Here is a 13159-nt window from a genome sequence, read left to right as displayed (position 1 = left end):
ACCGCCGGGGGCACCACCACATTCCATTATAGCGAGGCTCCTCAACTACCGGGACTGCCACACCATACCCCGCCTGGCGCAGGAGAAAAATACCATTAAGTATCAAGGCAACGAGGTAGCCTTCTTTTCGTACCTCATGGCAGCAGTACAGGCCGCAGGTAAAGAATACCTTCCAGTGAAATAGAAGTTACAACAGCTGGAGATCCCCTGTGCTGTACCCTTCATAGCTGTGAATTGATCATGGCGGATTGCAAAAAATCTTGGCTGCACCAAAGGCAGCACTAGACTTTGTGAAAACACTTGCACCGATACATCGGAAGCGCCCGGAGTCTGAATTTGATAATTAGCTTGGGGTCCTTTTTTTGGCGCTGCCTCAGCCAGTCACACACTGCACCTTGATGGAATAAAATGTAGGTCTTTGGTCTTATTTGGACATGTTAACTCCTTTTTGCAACAGACAGATCGAATTTGGCAAAAGGAGACCTTCAAGAGGTACTGTTTTGCTGGTTGGTGGCATGATGTGGGCCCCCTGGTACATCAGGCCTCCCTGTGACTTTACACAGCCAGAGATGTATAGGCTCTCAGCTGACTCCCCCATCAATAGGTGGCTGGGGCTCCCACGTGTCACCCACATGGATGTACCACGATTTCTATTGCTTTCCTGTGTAATGCTAGTTGTTATGTAATGCACTGTTGTTTCTTTGGACATACTTCCGCTGTTGATGTTTGCAGATGTTGTTGTCTTTGGCATAATTGGGATCCTGAAGTGGAAGGGGGTTGGGAATTTGTTTGTTGTTGTTCCATCACCCCTGTTTACCGCTTATAGTCTGTTTGAGTTTTGTTGAAGGATGCCAGGGGTGGGAACTTCATTAGGTATGATTTGTCTCCTACATTATGGCCTCTAGTACAGGGTGCACCACACTTCTAACATGGAGCATACGAGGACTTAATCATACTCGCAAAACTAGGCAGGTACTGAAATACTTAGATAGACATCATGTTCAGATCGCCCTCCTACAGGAGACTCATCTCACCAGATTCACGAAGGGTGCCACAGGGACGCACTGGGTGGGAAGTAGAATAACTTTTTACCACTCAACATATTCTCGATGGTATTGCTTTTGGTGTGAAAAGGGGTGCCATATACTCTCAACTAATCTGACAGGGATGACCAGGGTCATTGGTTCAGGTTAAACTATGTGGTATGCCCATTGTTCTGGTGAATACGTATGGCCCGAATGTCGACAACCCGGAATTTTATTAACAAGTGTGGTGTTCCATACATATGGCTCAAATAGCAGTCGTACTGTGGGTTGGGGTGAGGATTTAAACACATATCTTGATTCAACACTAGGTAGAGCTGCCTCTGGTGACTGGCAGGGGAAATATGCTGCACTGGTGATCTGGGAAGAGATGGAAGACCGTGGGATGGTAGATCTATGGCGCTTGAGGCACCCAACCGACAGGGAAGGCTCATTTACCTCCTTAGTTCCTGGTACATGGTCCAGACTGGACTACTGGTTGGAATCCCAAGAGGCTGGTGACTGGGTGGAGGATATCTGTAATTTGCTACGCACGCTATCTGATGACACTCCAGTGAGACTGGTGATGGAAATGCCTGCACACAGGCAGCCCCGGTTTACCTGAAGGTTCTGACTCGCGACTGTGCTAGACCGCGTATTTAGAGACAACCTGGGCTTCGCTATTATAGAATACTTCATGCATAACAGGGGCTCCGTCGAGTGAGCGGACACCCTTTTGGAAGCCTTTATGGTTACCATCCGGGGATTCTGCATTGGCACCCAGGCCAGAGTGCTGAAGCCTGTACGTGACCAGTTGAAGACTATAGAAAAAAATATTAGGACCCTTGAAGTTGCATACAATACCACACTAGACTTACATCTCTTGGCCCTACTAAGGACACAGTGATGGTATACAAGGAGGACGCTGAGCGGGAGGTGCGGTTTCTCTTGAAGCACCTTGTGGCATGATTATATGGTGAAGGTGGCTGACCGGGACGTAGCCTGGTGACTAAACTGGCGAGCCTCAGTGTGCATATGCATATTCCTGCAATTCTAACCTTTGAATGTATGCCTTGTCATAGTACCCCACAGATTCTTACCACATTTACAGATTATTACGCACAATTATATGAATTGCGCACCTTGGCTTCAGGGGCTGAAAAAGCTGCCTGTCTAGAAGATATTGTATTGGCTTGGTTCTCTCTGGGACAGCAGGACAATTTAGTATGCCCTATCACAATTGAAGAGGTTAGGGAAGCCATATGCACTTGAAGAATTTGCTGAGCTTCTGGCGCCACATTTACAAGCCATGTATGAGGAAGGGTACGTAAAGTGGACTCTGCCCCCTTCCTTAACGGAGGCCCTCATCATCACCTTGTTTAAACCTGATAAACCACCCAACAGATGTCCGTTATATAGACCGCTTTCTTTAATAAACATTGATGCTAAAATACTGGCCAAGATACTGGCCACTAGACTCTAGCCCTTATTGCCTAATATGGTCCTGCCAAACCAGTCTGGATTCATACCCGCCCGGTCAACATCACATAATTTGCTCACCCTGTTTGCTACTCTGCACTATCTGGATCCCACCATGGAGACTGCAGCAGTCCTTATAAAGCCTTTGACTCTGTAGAATGGATATATATGTTTGCTGTGCTGCACCACATTGGCATACCCCAACACATCCTTCAGTGGGTGCGTCTGCTATGCACGGGCACAGTGGCTCGGGTGAGGATTAATGGTCACCCATCTAGCCCGGTGCGTGTTTTTAGGGGCATGCCGCAGGGATGCCCGCTCTCTCTCTATTTGCCCTGGCATTGGTGCTGCTGGCGTGCGTCATTTGACAGTGGCATGCTGAGGCTGCATTGCGCTCTAGGCAGTGTCCCCTGGCCACATCGCTGTATGCCGATGACATGGTGCTTTATGCCAGGGACCTATGCGTGCACTTGGACAAAGTTGTAAGGGAATATATTCACTATGAATATTACTCTGGCCTCACTATTAACTGGTCAAAATCTGTGCTTCCAATAATTGAGACCACTGTGCCCTATAGGCTGGACTTCCCCTAGAGTGGAGCACTGATCCTGTTAACTATCTTGCACTATGAGTGCATAGAGAGCCGGACTTAGGTATATGCCACAATTACTGGCTGACAGAGTGGGGTTAGTAAAGATGGTGCTGTTGCCCAAATTTCTCTACCGGTTTATCAATATCCGTATCACCCGGATGCAGCAATTCTTTAAAATTATTAAATCACATCGGATCACCCTGGTGTGGGCGGGTAAGCAACCACAAATTGGCTGGGATACGTTCACATTGCCATGTGAACAGGTCAGGTTTGAAGCCCCAGATTTACTTTAGTACCTGAAAAAAACACCACCCAGGCTGTCATACTGTCCCGTCTGGACTATTGTAATATTCTTTACCTGCCGTAAAGAAATTAATGCTCGCTAAACAATGCAGCTGCCAGGCTGTTCTTCTCCCTCCCTAGATGGTCAGCGTCTGGCCTTTTGTGCAGGCTTCACTGGCTCCCAGTTGAGAAGTGCATCCAGTTTAACGCTCTTTGCATTGCCCATAACATTCTTCATTCACGGGCACTGCCTATTTTGAGTCATTTTATTTCAGCATATTGCCCCACTTGTTCCCTACGTTCTGTCAACCTTAGCCTGGCTATAGTACCCCGAGTGAAGAGAGCCAGAGCAGGGGACCAGTCCTTTTGTGTCCTGGCTCCTTCTCCGTGGAATGCACTTACTCTTCCTTTGAGAATTACTCAGAACAATTTCCTCTTTAGAAAGTCCCTCAAGACATGGTTGTACTCCGTTTAGTTCTCTCTCCCTCCTGGATGGTAGGTCTAGCAGTGTGGTTTTTTTTTTAAACCAGAGCTGGAAAGCCCCTTTGCTGGGGCAGCCATGCGCTCTATAAATCTTTTAACTTAACATCTGTATTTGTATTGCCTCTGTGCTCAAGCCCAATGTGCACAATACTGGTTCCACTCCCCCAAGTATATGCCACACCTGGCACTAGAGGGAGATGATGCACATCCCATCCTGCTGACTGCTATAGTTACCTATAAACATTCATTGTCACCGCATGCAGAGATTAATACTGTAGATTGCACTGCCGGAGCATGGAGGCTTTAGGCGTCCAGGCTAATAAACTCCCCTTATATGCCCCTGCACTCCCGCTTCTTTATCATCTCCAAATTTCTGCTACTCAGGAACCGGGAGTCCTTCCCTTACTGAAGGCATGTGGGCTACACACCATGGAAGAGACCTATTCTGGAGGAACATTCATTGGCTTAACTGACTTACCCCAGACGCAAGCGAGGACCCCTCTCCTGAGCTTCACATATCACTGTCTGAGGCCTGCTATGAAGGGCCTATACCCCCAGTTCCCTGCTGAGCCCCAAGCCCTCGGAGCAACACAAACACTTATCTCTAGTTCAACTCAAAGGTGACTTATCACACTCCTGTATAGCATGTCTCGGGGGGATAGGCAGCTCCCGGCGTCAGGGCATGGAGAAGTGGAAGACTGCGCTAGACGTGCCTCTTAGTGTAGATGTGTGGAAATGTTGTTGTGTCCTGACTGGTATGCTCACCTCTAATTGTAATCTAATAATTATTCATTTCAAATTTTTGCAACAATGTACTATACTCTTAAGCAAATGTTGAAATATGGCTTGCGTGAGGATGCACATTGCTTGCTATTTGGAGTGGGGAGGCGGGCTTCTTGCACATGGCCTGGGAGAAAATAGTGGCTGCGCTTTCTGATATGATACTGAAACTGGTTGAACTATCGCCTCAGCTCTGTCTGCTTGGCTTAGTCAAATCACAGAAGCCTGCAAATGGGAAACTTGTGGCAGTGACACTGTTACTGGTGAAGCGTCAGATTGCAAAACATTGGGGTAAGAAAGCTGTGCAGACTATTAAACAATGGCTCCTAGAAATGACGTACTGCCAAGAGCAACTTGAACTATACTCAGAAGATTTACCAGTACCCTCAAGGCCTAAGAATATCTGGAGCCCGTTCACAGCGTATTTATTGTCTACATCTGAGGGAGGCCATGACTGAGAGGTGGGTTGATATCGCTGACTCATGCTGTTCAATTGTATTCTGTTCTACTGCCTACATGGTACCTGGAGACATGTAAAGCTGTAGATGAGTATTGTGATGCCATGTGATAATGTGTTATATTCTGTGGTGTATGTTGGTAACATCTAATAAAATACCCCCAAAAAATTGTTACAATTTGCCCAGACCTTCAGGTGCACCGAAGGGACCACCCCTCCATGGATCATGGGTGCCATCAGGGGTATGCCACTGTTATAGTGGGTGTGCAAGCACGGAATCCAGCAGTCTGACTTGACGGACCCATGAGGTAGAAGAGAACATGGGAGCAGGTATCAGTAATGGCTGGTAATCTTGATATTGTTGCAGTCTCACTCTGCCACAGTACAATAGGGGTAGCGTAGTGTAGTGAGTGCTGGCCTGCCTCGCTTCCCTCCCCATATGGTGGTCAGATCCCAGGGGATGGAGGGCACAAGCAGCCAAGCAGGGGCCTTATTGGGTAGACAGATCACAGCAAGACCCGAGAGCAGGACAAGTGTCAAATTCAGCAAAGGGGGTCACAGGGGAACCCATCCGTGACTCACTGGTATGTAAGAAGGTCACCTCAATGAGAAACCCGTGTAGGGGTTGCCCTATTTTAGCCCAACCTCATCTGCTCTGTAGTACCATGGCTCACTCATGACGCTAAGCGAAGGCTGCCAATGTCCTGCACAGCTCAGAATATCATGCCACATCATGCAGGGACCCACAGTTGCTGCCTATTCCCTATGGCCCCCAGGCAGGAGCAACGGGCAGACACGGTCCAAGCATGCCCGGGACTCTGGGGCCAGCAGCAAAGCACTCTCCCCAGCGGAAGCCTGAGGTACAAGAACCTCGAGCACCGTGGCAATGACACCTCTTCAAAATGGCTTAGTCGGAGCGCCCGCTGCCCAGCCACCTTGAGAGCAGCCCAATACAAGCCCCCAGTGCAGCGGACCGCAATGACACCCGATGCAGGAGTCAGTGAGACAAAGAGAGCTCCGAGAATGCCTGTTTAGTCGGGCCCAACATGAAGAAGTGAGCTTAGGCAGTCGGCCTGCTAGCCATGTCCCCCAACACTTCTATTTATATGATAACACTGTGCATAAAGTTACAGGAGTCCCAACTATGTTTAGTAAATTCACTGTGACACTAACATATGACCCATGCGCTTTTCACCACAATCTTCACACCAAATTTATGTGCAGGAATCATTTTGCTGTTATAACTATATGTACAAATATGCTGTTTCCAGCTTTAATAAGATTGAATGAAGTGATACTCAATAAATTGCATCGATTATCCCCATGATGGATATGGTAAATTGGTGGTGATAACCATTTCTAAACATGCCACACGTGGCCTGAGTCCAGGTATGATTCCAGGCACCCTTTAAAGAGGGCCTCTGAGCTTTGCTTGCGAAAGGTAACACAGGAGCTCACCTATTGAAAATTTCACTTTACACCACAAAAAAAGTGGGTTATTCTAGAATAGGAAATATTCTTATATGTAGATCTTATGAGACACTGTAACCGGTTCTCCGATCAGCAAATGCGAGCCAAAGGAAGACAAGCAATTGATAAAATGTATTGTCAAGTAAAGGGGCTGCAGAAAATAAAGCAGTGCTGATCTTGAGAATGAAGGGGACTCTGGAGGAGTCAGGATGTCAACAGGTCATCTGTCGTCTCAAGGTGGCATTTGATTTTGAAGTGAGGTCACCTTGACCTCATTGAATATGGGAAGACTGATATTTCCAGTCTCTGCAGATGGGCTGCAACCACTACTGCCACTGTTGTGAATGCCTGAGGAGCACTGGTCAGGCCAAAGGTAGCATGAAGAACCAAAGTGTTCCTGGCATACCTGGAATTGCAGGTAACGCCTGTGGGACTGCAGGATGGGAATATGAAAATAGTAGGGTATTGGCATCTAGTATCCTGGTTCCAGGACAGACAGAACTTGGGCCAGGTTAAGCATCTTGAACTTGTCCTTCTGGAGAAAAAAGTTTGTAGGCCAAAGATTGAGGATTGGATGAAGACATACATCCGAATTCCACACTAGAAATAAAAGGAATAACAACTAGTCTAGATCTCTGATGCTGAGACTGTCTCTTTTGCTTCCTTAGCCAAGAAAGCTTGAACTTCTCCCTGGAGTATGTACAAGTTGTCCTCCGGTAGGTTATGTGCAGGTGGCAAGCCTGGGAAGATAGGACAGAAAGGGTAGGGCGTAGCCATGCTCTATGATCTGGAGCTCGCTTAGGCCTTGCGTGATGCTCCACCATGCAGAGAAGTGAAAAATGACCCACTCTCTGACCGGGCGATCATGTGCCTGCCAAGAACAAATTAAAGTGGTTTTGCAGCTCGGACTGAAAGGGGGGGGGGAGTGATGTGGTCTCGGTAGAACTTTGGCCGAAGGCACTCTAGTGAGATTTAGTGGGATACCAGAAATGGAGGCTGTGACCTCTCTTAAGCGTCCTATTTCGTGCACTGAGGGAAATAAAGGTCAAATGGCAGCAAGTCAGGAGCCTGCTCCACAGAGCAGCTCCAAGGTCTAGCAGTACCCCGGGCATCATGCAAGTCTGAATGGCGCGAGTGGTAGTACTTTGGTGAGCTGTGCTTGGACATCTTGTGATTGTTGTGGGAACACAACAAATTACATGAACTCCTGGACCTCGAGGTAAAGTGGCCTCAAGATCACTCCCAGGAGCCCAAGCGGCCTACACCGGCAACCTCAACCATGACCGCTTCCTCAACTTCTTTTGGAGCTCGGGGACAGCTCAGATTGCTTTCTGGTTCATCTTCAAACACAAGAACACAACTCTGTTTTGGGATCAGAGCCGAGACACCATAGACAGACATTGTGGGTGTCTATCAGCAACACCTGCTGTTGACAGTTACGACAGATTGAAACCTGTCATTTTAAGGCCTATAACTTCACACTATGATAGAATTTTGTGTGCACAAATAAAATTCCTCTGGTAAAGTTTTTTCAAAAAGAAAGCTTTGCTAGCTCTGCATCCAAATCAGAAGGTGCAGAAAGAAAGGAACTGAATTCAGCGCATGGAGGTGGCAGCCTTATAGTGGCCTTGATGTCATACCCAACAGACCTAAAGCAGAGCCACAAAACGTGCAAGGGAATTTCTATTAAAGTTTCCAGATCCAGTCTCTTGCCTGGAGAAATTCACAAGATGAGCAATCTGCAGCTAGAAGTCTCTATCAGAAATAAATGATACAACCCACCAAACTGGTATGGTTCATCAGTGGGCTACAACCAGCATCATCTAAAAGTACTACTGTGCATTAGATGTACAGTCTCCCTGTAGGAAAGTACTCTCTTTTTGGCATAGCTACTCTTTCTTTTTGCCTGCTCTCAGTGTGTTCTGACTGTTTTCACTGGGATCCTGCTAGCCAGGCCCCAGTGACTGTGCTCTCTCCCTCGAAATTTGGTTGCTTATGACTTAGCACTCCCCACAATTGGCATACTGGTGCCCTCTGTATAAATCCCTAGTATATGGTACTTAGGTACCCGGTGCATTGGGGCACCAGGGGTTCCCAATGGGGTGCAGGATATATTGTGCGACACATGGGAGCCCATGCAAAATGTGTCTGCAGGCCTGCCATTGCAGCCTCTGTGAAAAGGTGCAGGCACCCTTTCACTGCCGGTCACTTCACCAGGTCAATATAAGTCACCCATATAGCAGGCCCTCCTAACACAGAGGGCAAGGTGCAGGTACCTTTGTGTGAGGGCACCCCTGCATGAGCAGAGGTGCCCCTATGGATTCCAGCTCCATTACTCTGGACTTCGTAAGTGTGGGAACCTATTTTACCCATGTACTGAACACAGGTCACTCACTACCTGTTTCCAACTACATAATAGTAACGCAAAACCTGGGCATGTTTGGTACCAAACATGTCGGAATCAAACCTCAATACTGTTGCCAGTATTGGTTGTATGATTCCATACACTCTGGGGGCCCCTTAGAGGATTACAGCATTGCTCCTATAGGTCTTCTGCGGTTTTCTAGGCAGCCCATGCTGCTGCCATCCCTCAGACAGGTTTATGCCCTCCTGCGGCTTGACCAGCCCAGGCAGGGGGAAGGCAGAACAAAGGATTTCATGTGGGTGAGGGAGGTAACACCCTCTCCCTTCGAAATAGGTGTTACATGGCTTGGGAAGGATAGCCTCCCCAAGCCACTGGTATGCTATGAAGGACATGTTTTACTTCTTCATAGATTTTGTACAGGATGGCAGGAGCAGAGCAAGCTTCCAACTTTTACAGAAGGCAGCAAGTGCATTTTTTCAATCCTAGCAGACCATTACAGGATTTCATCGCTCATAGAACATGCACAGTTAAGACTTGAGTGACATGCAGGTAAGACACAAATCTGTGGAGTGGGTGCTTAACTCACAGAGGTGAATCTACAGTGGATGAATGAGTGAATATGGAAGCTCAGGCACCATTCTCACTTGGTTGATATTCCATGTCAATATCATGAAAGGTCCAAGTTTCCCATTGTCAGACCTGTTTTTGTCTTCACGCCTCCTATTTTTCTGACTTTGTTTTTGTTGGTCTTAGGACTGCTAACCAGTGCTAAAGTGCTTTTGCTCACACCCTAAAACATGGTATGATTGGCTTACACTTGATTGGCATAGTTATAAGTCCCTAGAAAAGTGGTATACCTTATACCCAGGGTTGGTAAATTAAATGTTCGTTATGCCACCGGATTCAAGCTAGCCTGGCTGATGAGGGGTGATACCCGGAAACCAGTCGCAGGATGCTTGTTTTCCCATCCAGAGAAGACCTGGCCATGTAGTTCGGTCTGGAATGTTCCCATGGGGAGCAAGATCAAGACTGATTTGCAAATGGCTGGGTCCAAACTGGAATGGTGTGCAAAGCAAAAAAACGATTGATTTAGGCCCAGATCTGTGACTAGTGGTGAATGCTTGACATTGTTCAGCATTCCGTCTGTCATCTGTTCTTTTTAATTTGAGAAAGTTGGCATTTTCTTGTCCTAACCGTTTAGTACCTGCAGCCCGTTCCTGGGTCACATGACTAGGTGCAGTTGACAGTTGACCTATGTGTATTCCTCCCAGACAACCACACAGAAGAGGGACTTGTTGTGCCTGGATGGGCCATCTCCAGCAGGATGGAGAGCAGAACTGTGCACAGCCCCACTTGCACTTCAAAAGGCTGTGCCTCTGATCTTACATAAATAACTTCACACTAGCATATGTGCCTGCAGACAGACTAGGACAAGGCCAAAAGGCAGGAAATTCCAGATGCTTCTGTGAGGAGGGGGCCTCCAGATGTTTCTCACACTTCAAAGGGGGTACCAGGGATAAAAGTAGGACGCCTAGGCCCACTCTTCAGTATACTCCTGGACATTTAGATATTACAGAAGAAATTTCCAATGCCCTGCTGCTTGAGGCCTGCACTGCTTTCTGAGAAGGAAGACTGGACCTGCGTTCTTCATCCCAGACTGAAATGACTCAAAAGGTCTACTGATTGACCTCCTGTTCTGAGCTAGAAATGCACAACAAACTCCAGCGGCCTCTCAGCAACTGCCCACCTGACCTGCTGCTACTGAACCTGCCTGGACCTCTGCTGGAGTGCATTCCAGATCCCCAAAAGGTGCCTCCCAAGTCCTGGATCCTTCAGTTGAGCTCCTTCTTTAAGAAATGGACAAATCCTGCAGATCTGATCTCTTTGTGACTGCAAACGGACTGCACCGCCTGCTAACACAGAGCTCTACTGACCCCAACTCTTTGCGCTACAACGACCACCATGTGAACTCTGCACTTCGCGCTGCAGTCCGAGGTGACAGCCAACATGAATCTCCAACCGCGACCGTCAGTGACGCCCAATAGGATCTTCGTGCTACAGTGACAACCATCTGAGATTCCTGGCTTGCTCTTCATGCTAAAGCGGCAACCATTTGTGACGCTCTCCCTGCTACTCATGGCCTTATCTACCACAAATTGAACTCTTCGTATTAGACTTTACAAGGTAACTTTTTTAGTGGGACCAACCGTGTCACTGTATTGGGCCTGGGCTCCATCTCGGTCAGCCTGAACTTGTGACTTTTACCCTGTCTCATATGACAAGATAACCGCAAATGGCGCTTTCTTCTTTTAGGCACTGTTTTTACCTTAAGTCTTTAAAACTGCATATCTCTGTTTCTATTGATTGGATTTTATTGTTGTTTTGATTTCAAATCATTTCTTAAATTTTACTCTACTTTTTGTAAATTGGCGTGGGATTTTTCTTGTATTGTGTTTTCCCTCCATTGAGGTTTGTGTGCTGCATAAATAGTATACACATTGCCTCTTAGTTAAGCCTGACTGCTTTTGTGCCAAGCTACCAGAGGGTTAAACGATGGTTAATTTAGTGACTGTGATTCACCCTGACAAGGATTGTGGCTTTTGTTTGAAAAGGGCTCTCCCTCCTCCCCCTCAACCAACAACCACATTTGTCACATGCACTTATTGAGAAGTAACTGTTAAAACGTGGAGCATTGTTATTTGGAGAATCCCAGCCACAGTCTAAAAATAACTATGCTCTATACAGAGAGTTTGGGCTCTTTTCAAAAAGGTTTTGAATGCACACACACAAGGTGCTGTGCGATCCCACCCAGTCTCTGCGCTGCACCTACTAAAATGTTGAGGGCTGCTTGTGTCTAGCGATCCCAATGTTCATCTCAAGTGTCCCTTGATAGCTCAAGTTACTGCAAAGGTAAATAGCGATTCTGAAGACAGTACAGCGGAAACCTGCCAGCCGGTATTTCATGATTGGTTTAACTTATTGACTGTTACTTCTGTCTCTTGTCAGGGATGGGACCAATGCCATGGACCGTGAATTCTGAAATCTATCCGCTCTGGGCAAGAAGTACAGGGAATGCGTGTTCAGCTGGAGTGAACTGGATTTTCAATGTTCTTGTTTCGTTAACATTCTTGCACACCGCAGAATATCTGACCTATTACGGTAAGAAAACAAGCACACGTTTGTTTGGTTTGATTTGTCTCTGCGCGAGTCTACTCAAACTTATTAAACAATGTACGTTTTAAAACACCGTATCACGTAACGGCGGCGGCAGAACTGTAGTTTTCATTGTGGAATGTGGAATGATCCCCGTTTCAAGATTGCAGTTTCCTGAACTGAATAAATAAGTGCCCCACGATAACTGGAAAGTTTGTGTGTAGTTTTGTTGGCATGTCTGATGCCCTGCAGTGTGTGCGTTGGTTCTTGCTAAACACAAATGTCCGCACTAAACCTTATCAGCACCAACATTCAATTTACGGTGAGGTTGTACTACCTGCGGCTTAGGGATATTGTTCTGCCTTAGTCATACAATTATGTTCCCACATTTCTGACTATTAACATGTTTCTACCTCTCCTTTTAGATTATGGCAACCCCCTAAACATGTCCCCACTGTCACACACAGACACTTCTATTTCAAGCATTGGCCTAGGTTTTAGTTTCACTTTGTGCACTTGATCAAAAATTGTGATTCTCGGTTAATCAATTTATATTCCTCTGCCTCAGAGTGTGCATGTGTATTGTTAGCCCGTTCGCTGCCAGGCCTTTTCCCCCTCCTGTGCCGTGCCTTTTCTGGCCACTTGGGATAGTTTGCACTTAGGCCCTCATAACGTTTTGTCCACATAAGCTATCCACACAAAATGTGCGTCCTTTTTTTCGGACACCCTAGGGATTCCAAAGGTACCCAGAGTTTGTGGATTCCCCTGGAGGAGGCCAACAAGTTAGCCAAAATACAGCTGAAATTTGTTTTTTGGGGAAAAATTGGAAAAAAGTGCTGCAGAAGAAAGCATGTGTTTTTTCCCCTGCAAATGGCATCAACAAAGGGTTTGTGGTGCTAAAATCACCATCTTCCCAGCTTTCAGGAACAGGCAGACTTGAATCAGAAAAACACATTTTCCAACAGAATTTTGGCATTTTACTGGGACATGCCCCATTTTTACTATTTTTTGTGCTTTCCGACTCCTTCCAGTTAGTGACAGAAATCAGTGTGAAAACAATGCTGGATCCCACAAAG

At 46.8% G+C, this 13159-nt stretch overlaps 1 protein-coding gene across 1 annotated transcript in view; it reads left to right on the top strand.

Moving 5' to 3' along the window:
* The window catches only part of SLC2A13 (solute carrier family 2 member 13), a 1310727-nt gene that overhangs the window by 1261447 nt on the left and 36121 nt on the right, over positions 1 to 13159 (top strand). Inside the window, exon 9 of the mRNA XM_069229759.1 lies at positions 11937 to 12089. Within this exon, the coding sequence (XP_069085860.1) occupies positions 11937 to 12089 (153 nt within the window). The remainder of the gene's footprint in view (positions 1 to 11936; positions 12090 to 13159) is intronic.

Source organism: Pleurodeles waltl, chromosome 4_1, assembly GCF_031143425.1.
Source record: "Pleurodeles waltl isolate 20211129_DDA chromosome 4_1, aPleWal1.hap1.20221129, whole genome shotgun sequence".
NCBI classification, from domain to species: domain Eukaryota; kingdom Metazoa; phylum Chordata; class Amphibia; order Caudata; family Salamandridae; genus Pleurodeles; species Pleurodeles waltl.
This window is presented reverse-complemented; position numbering and strand designations above follow the sequence as displayed.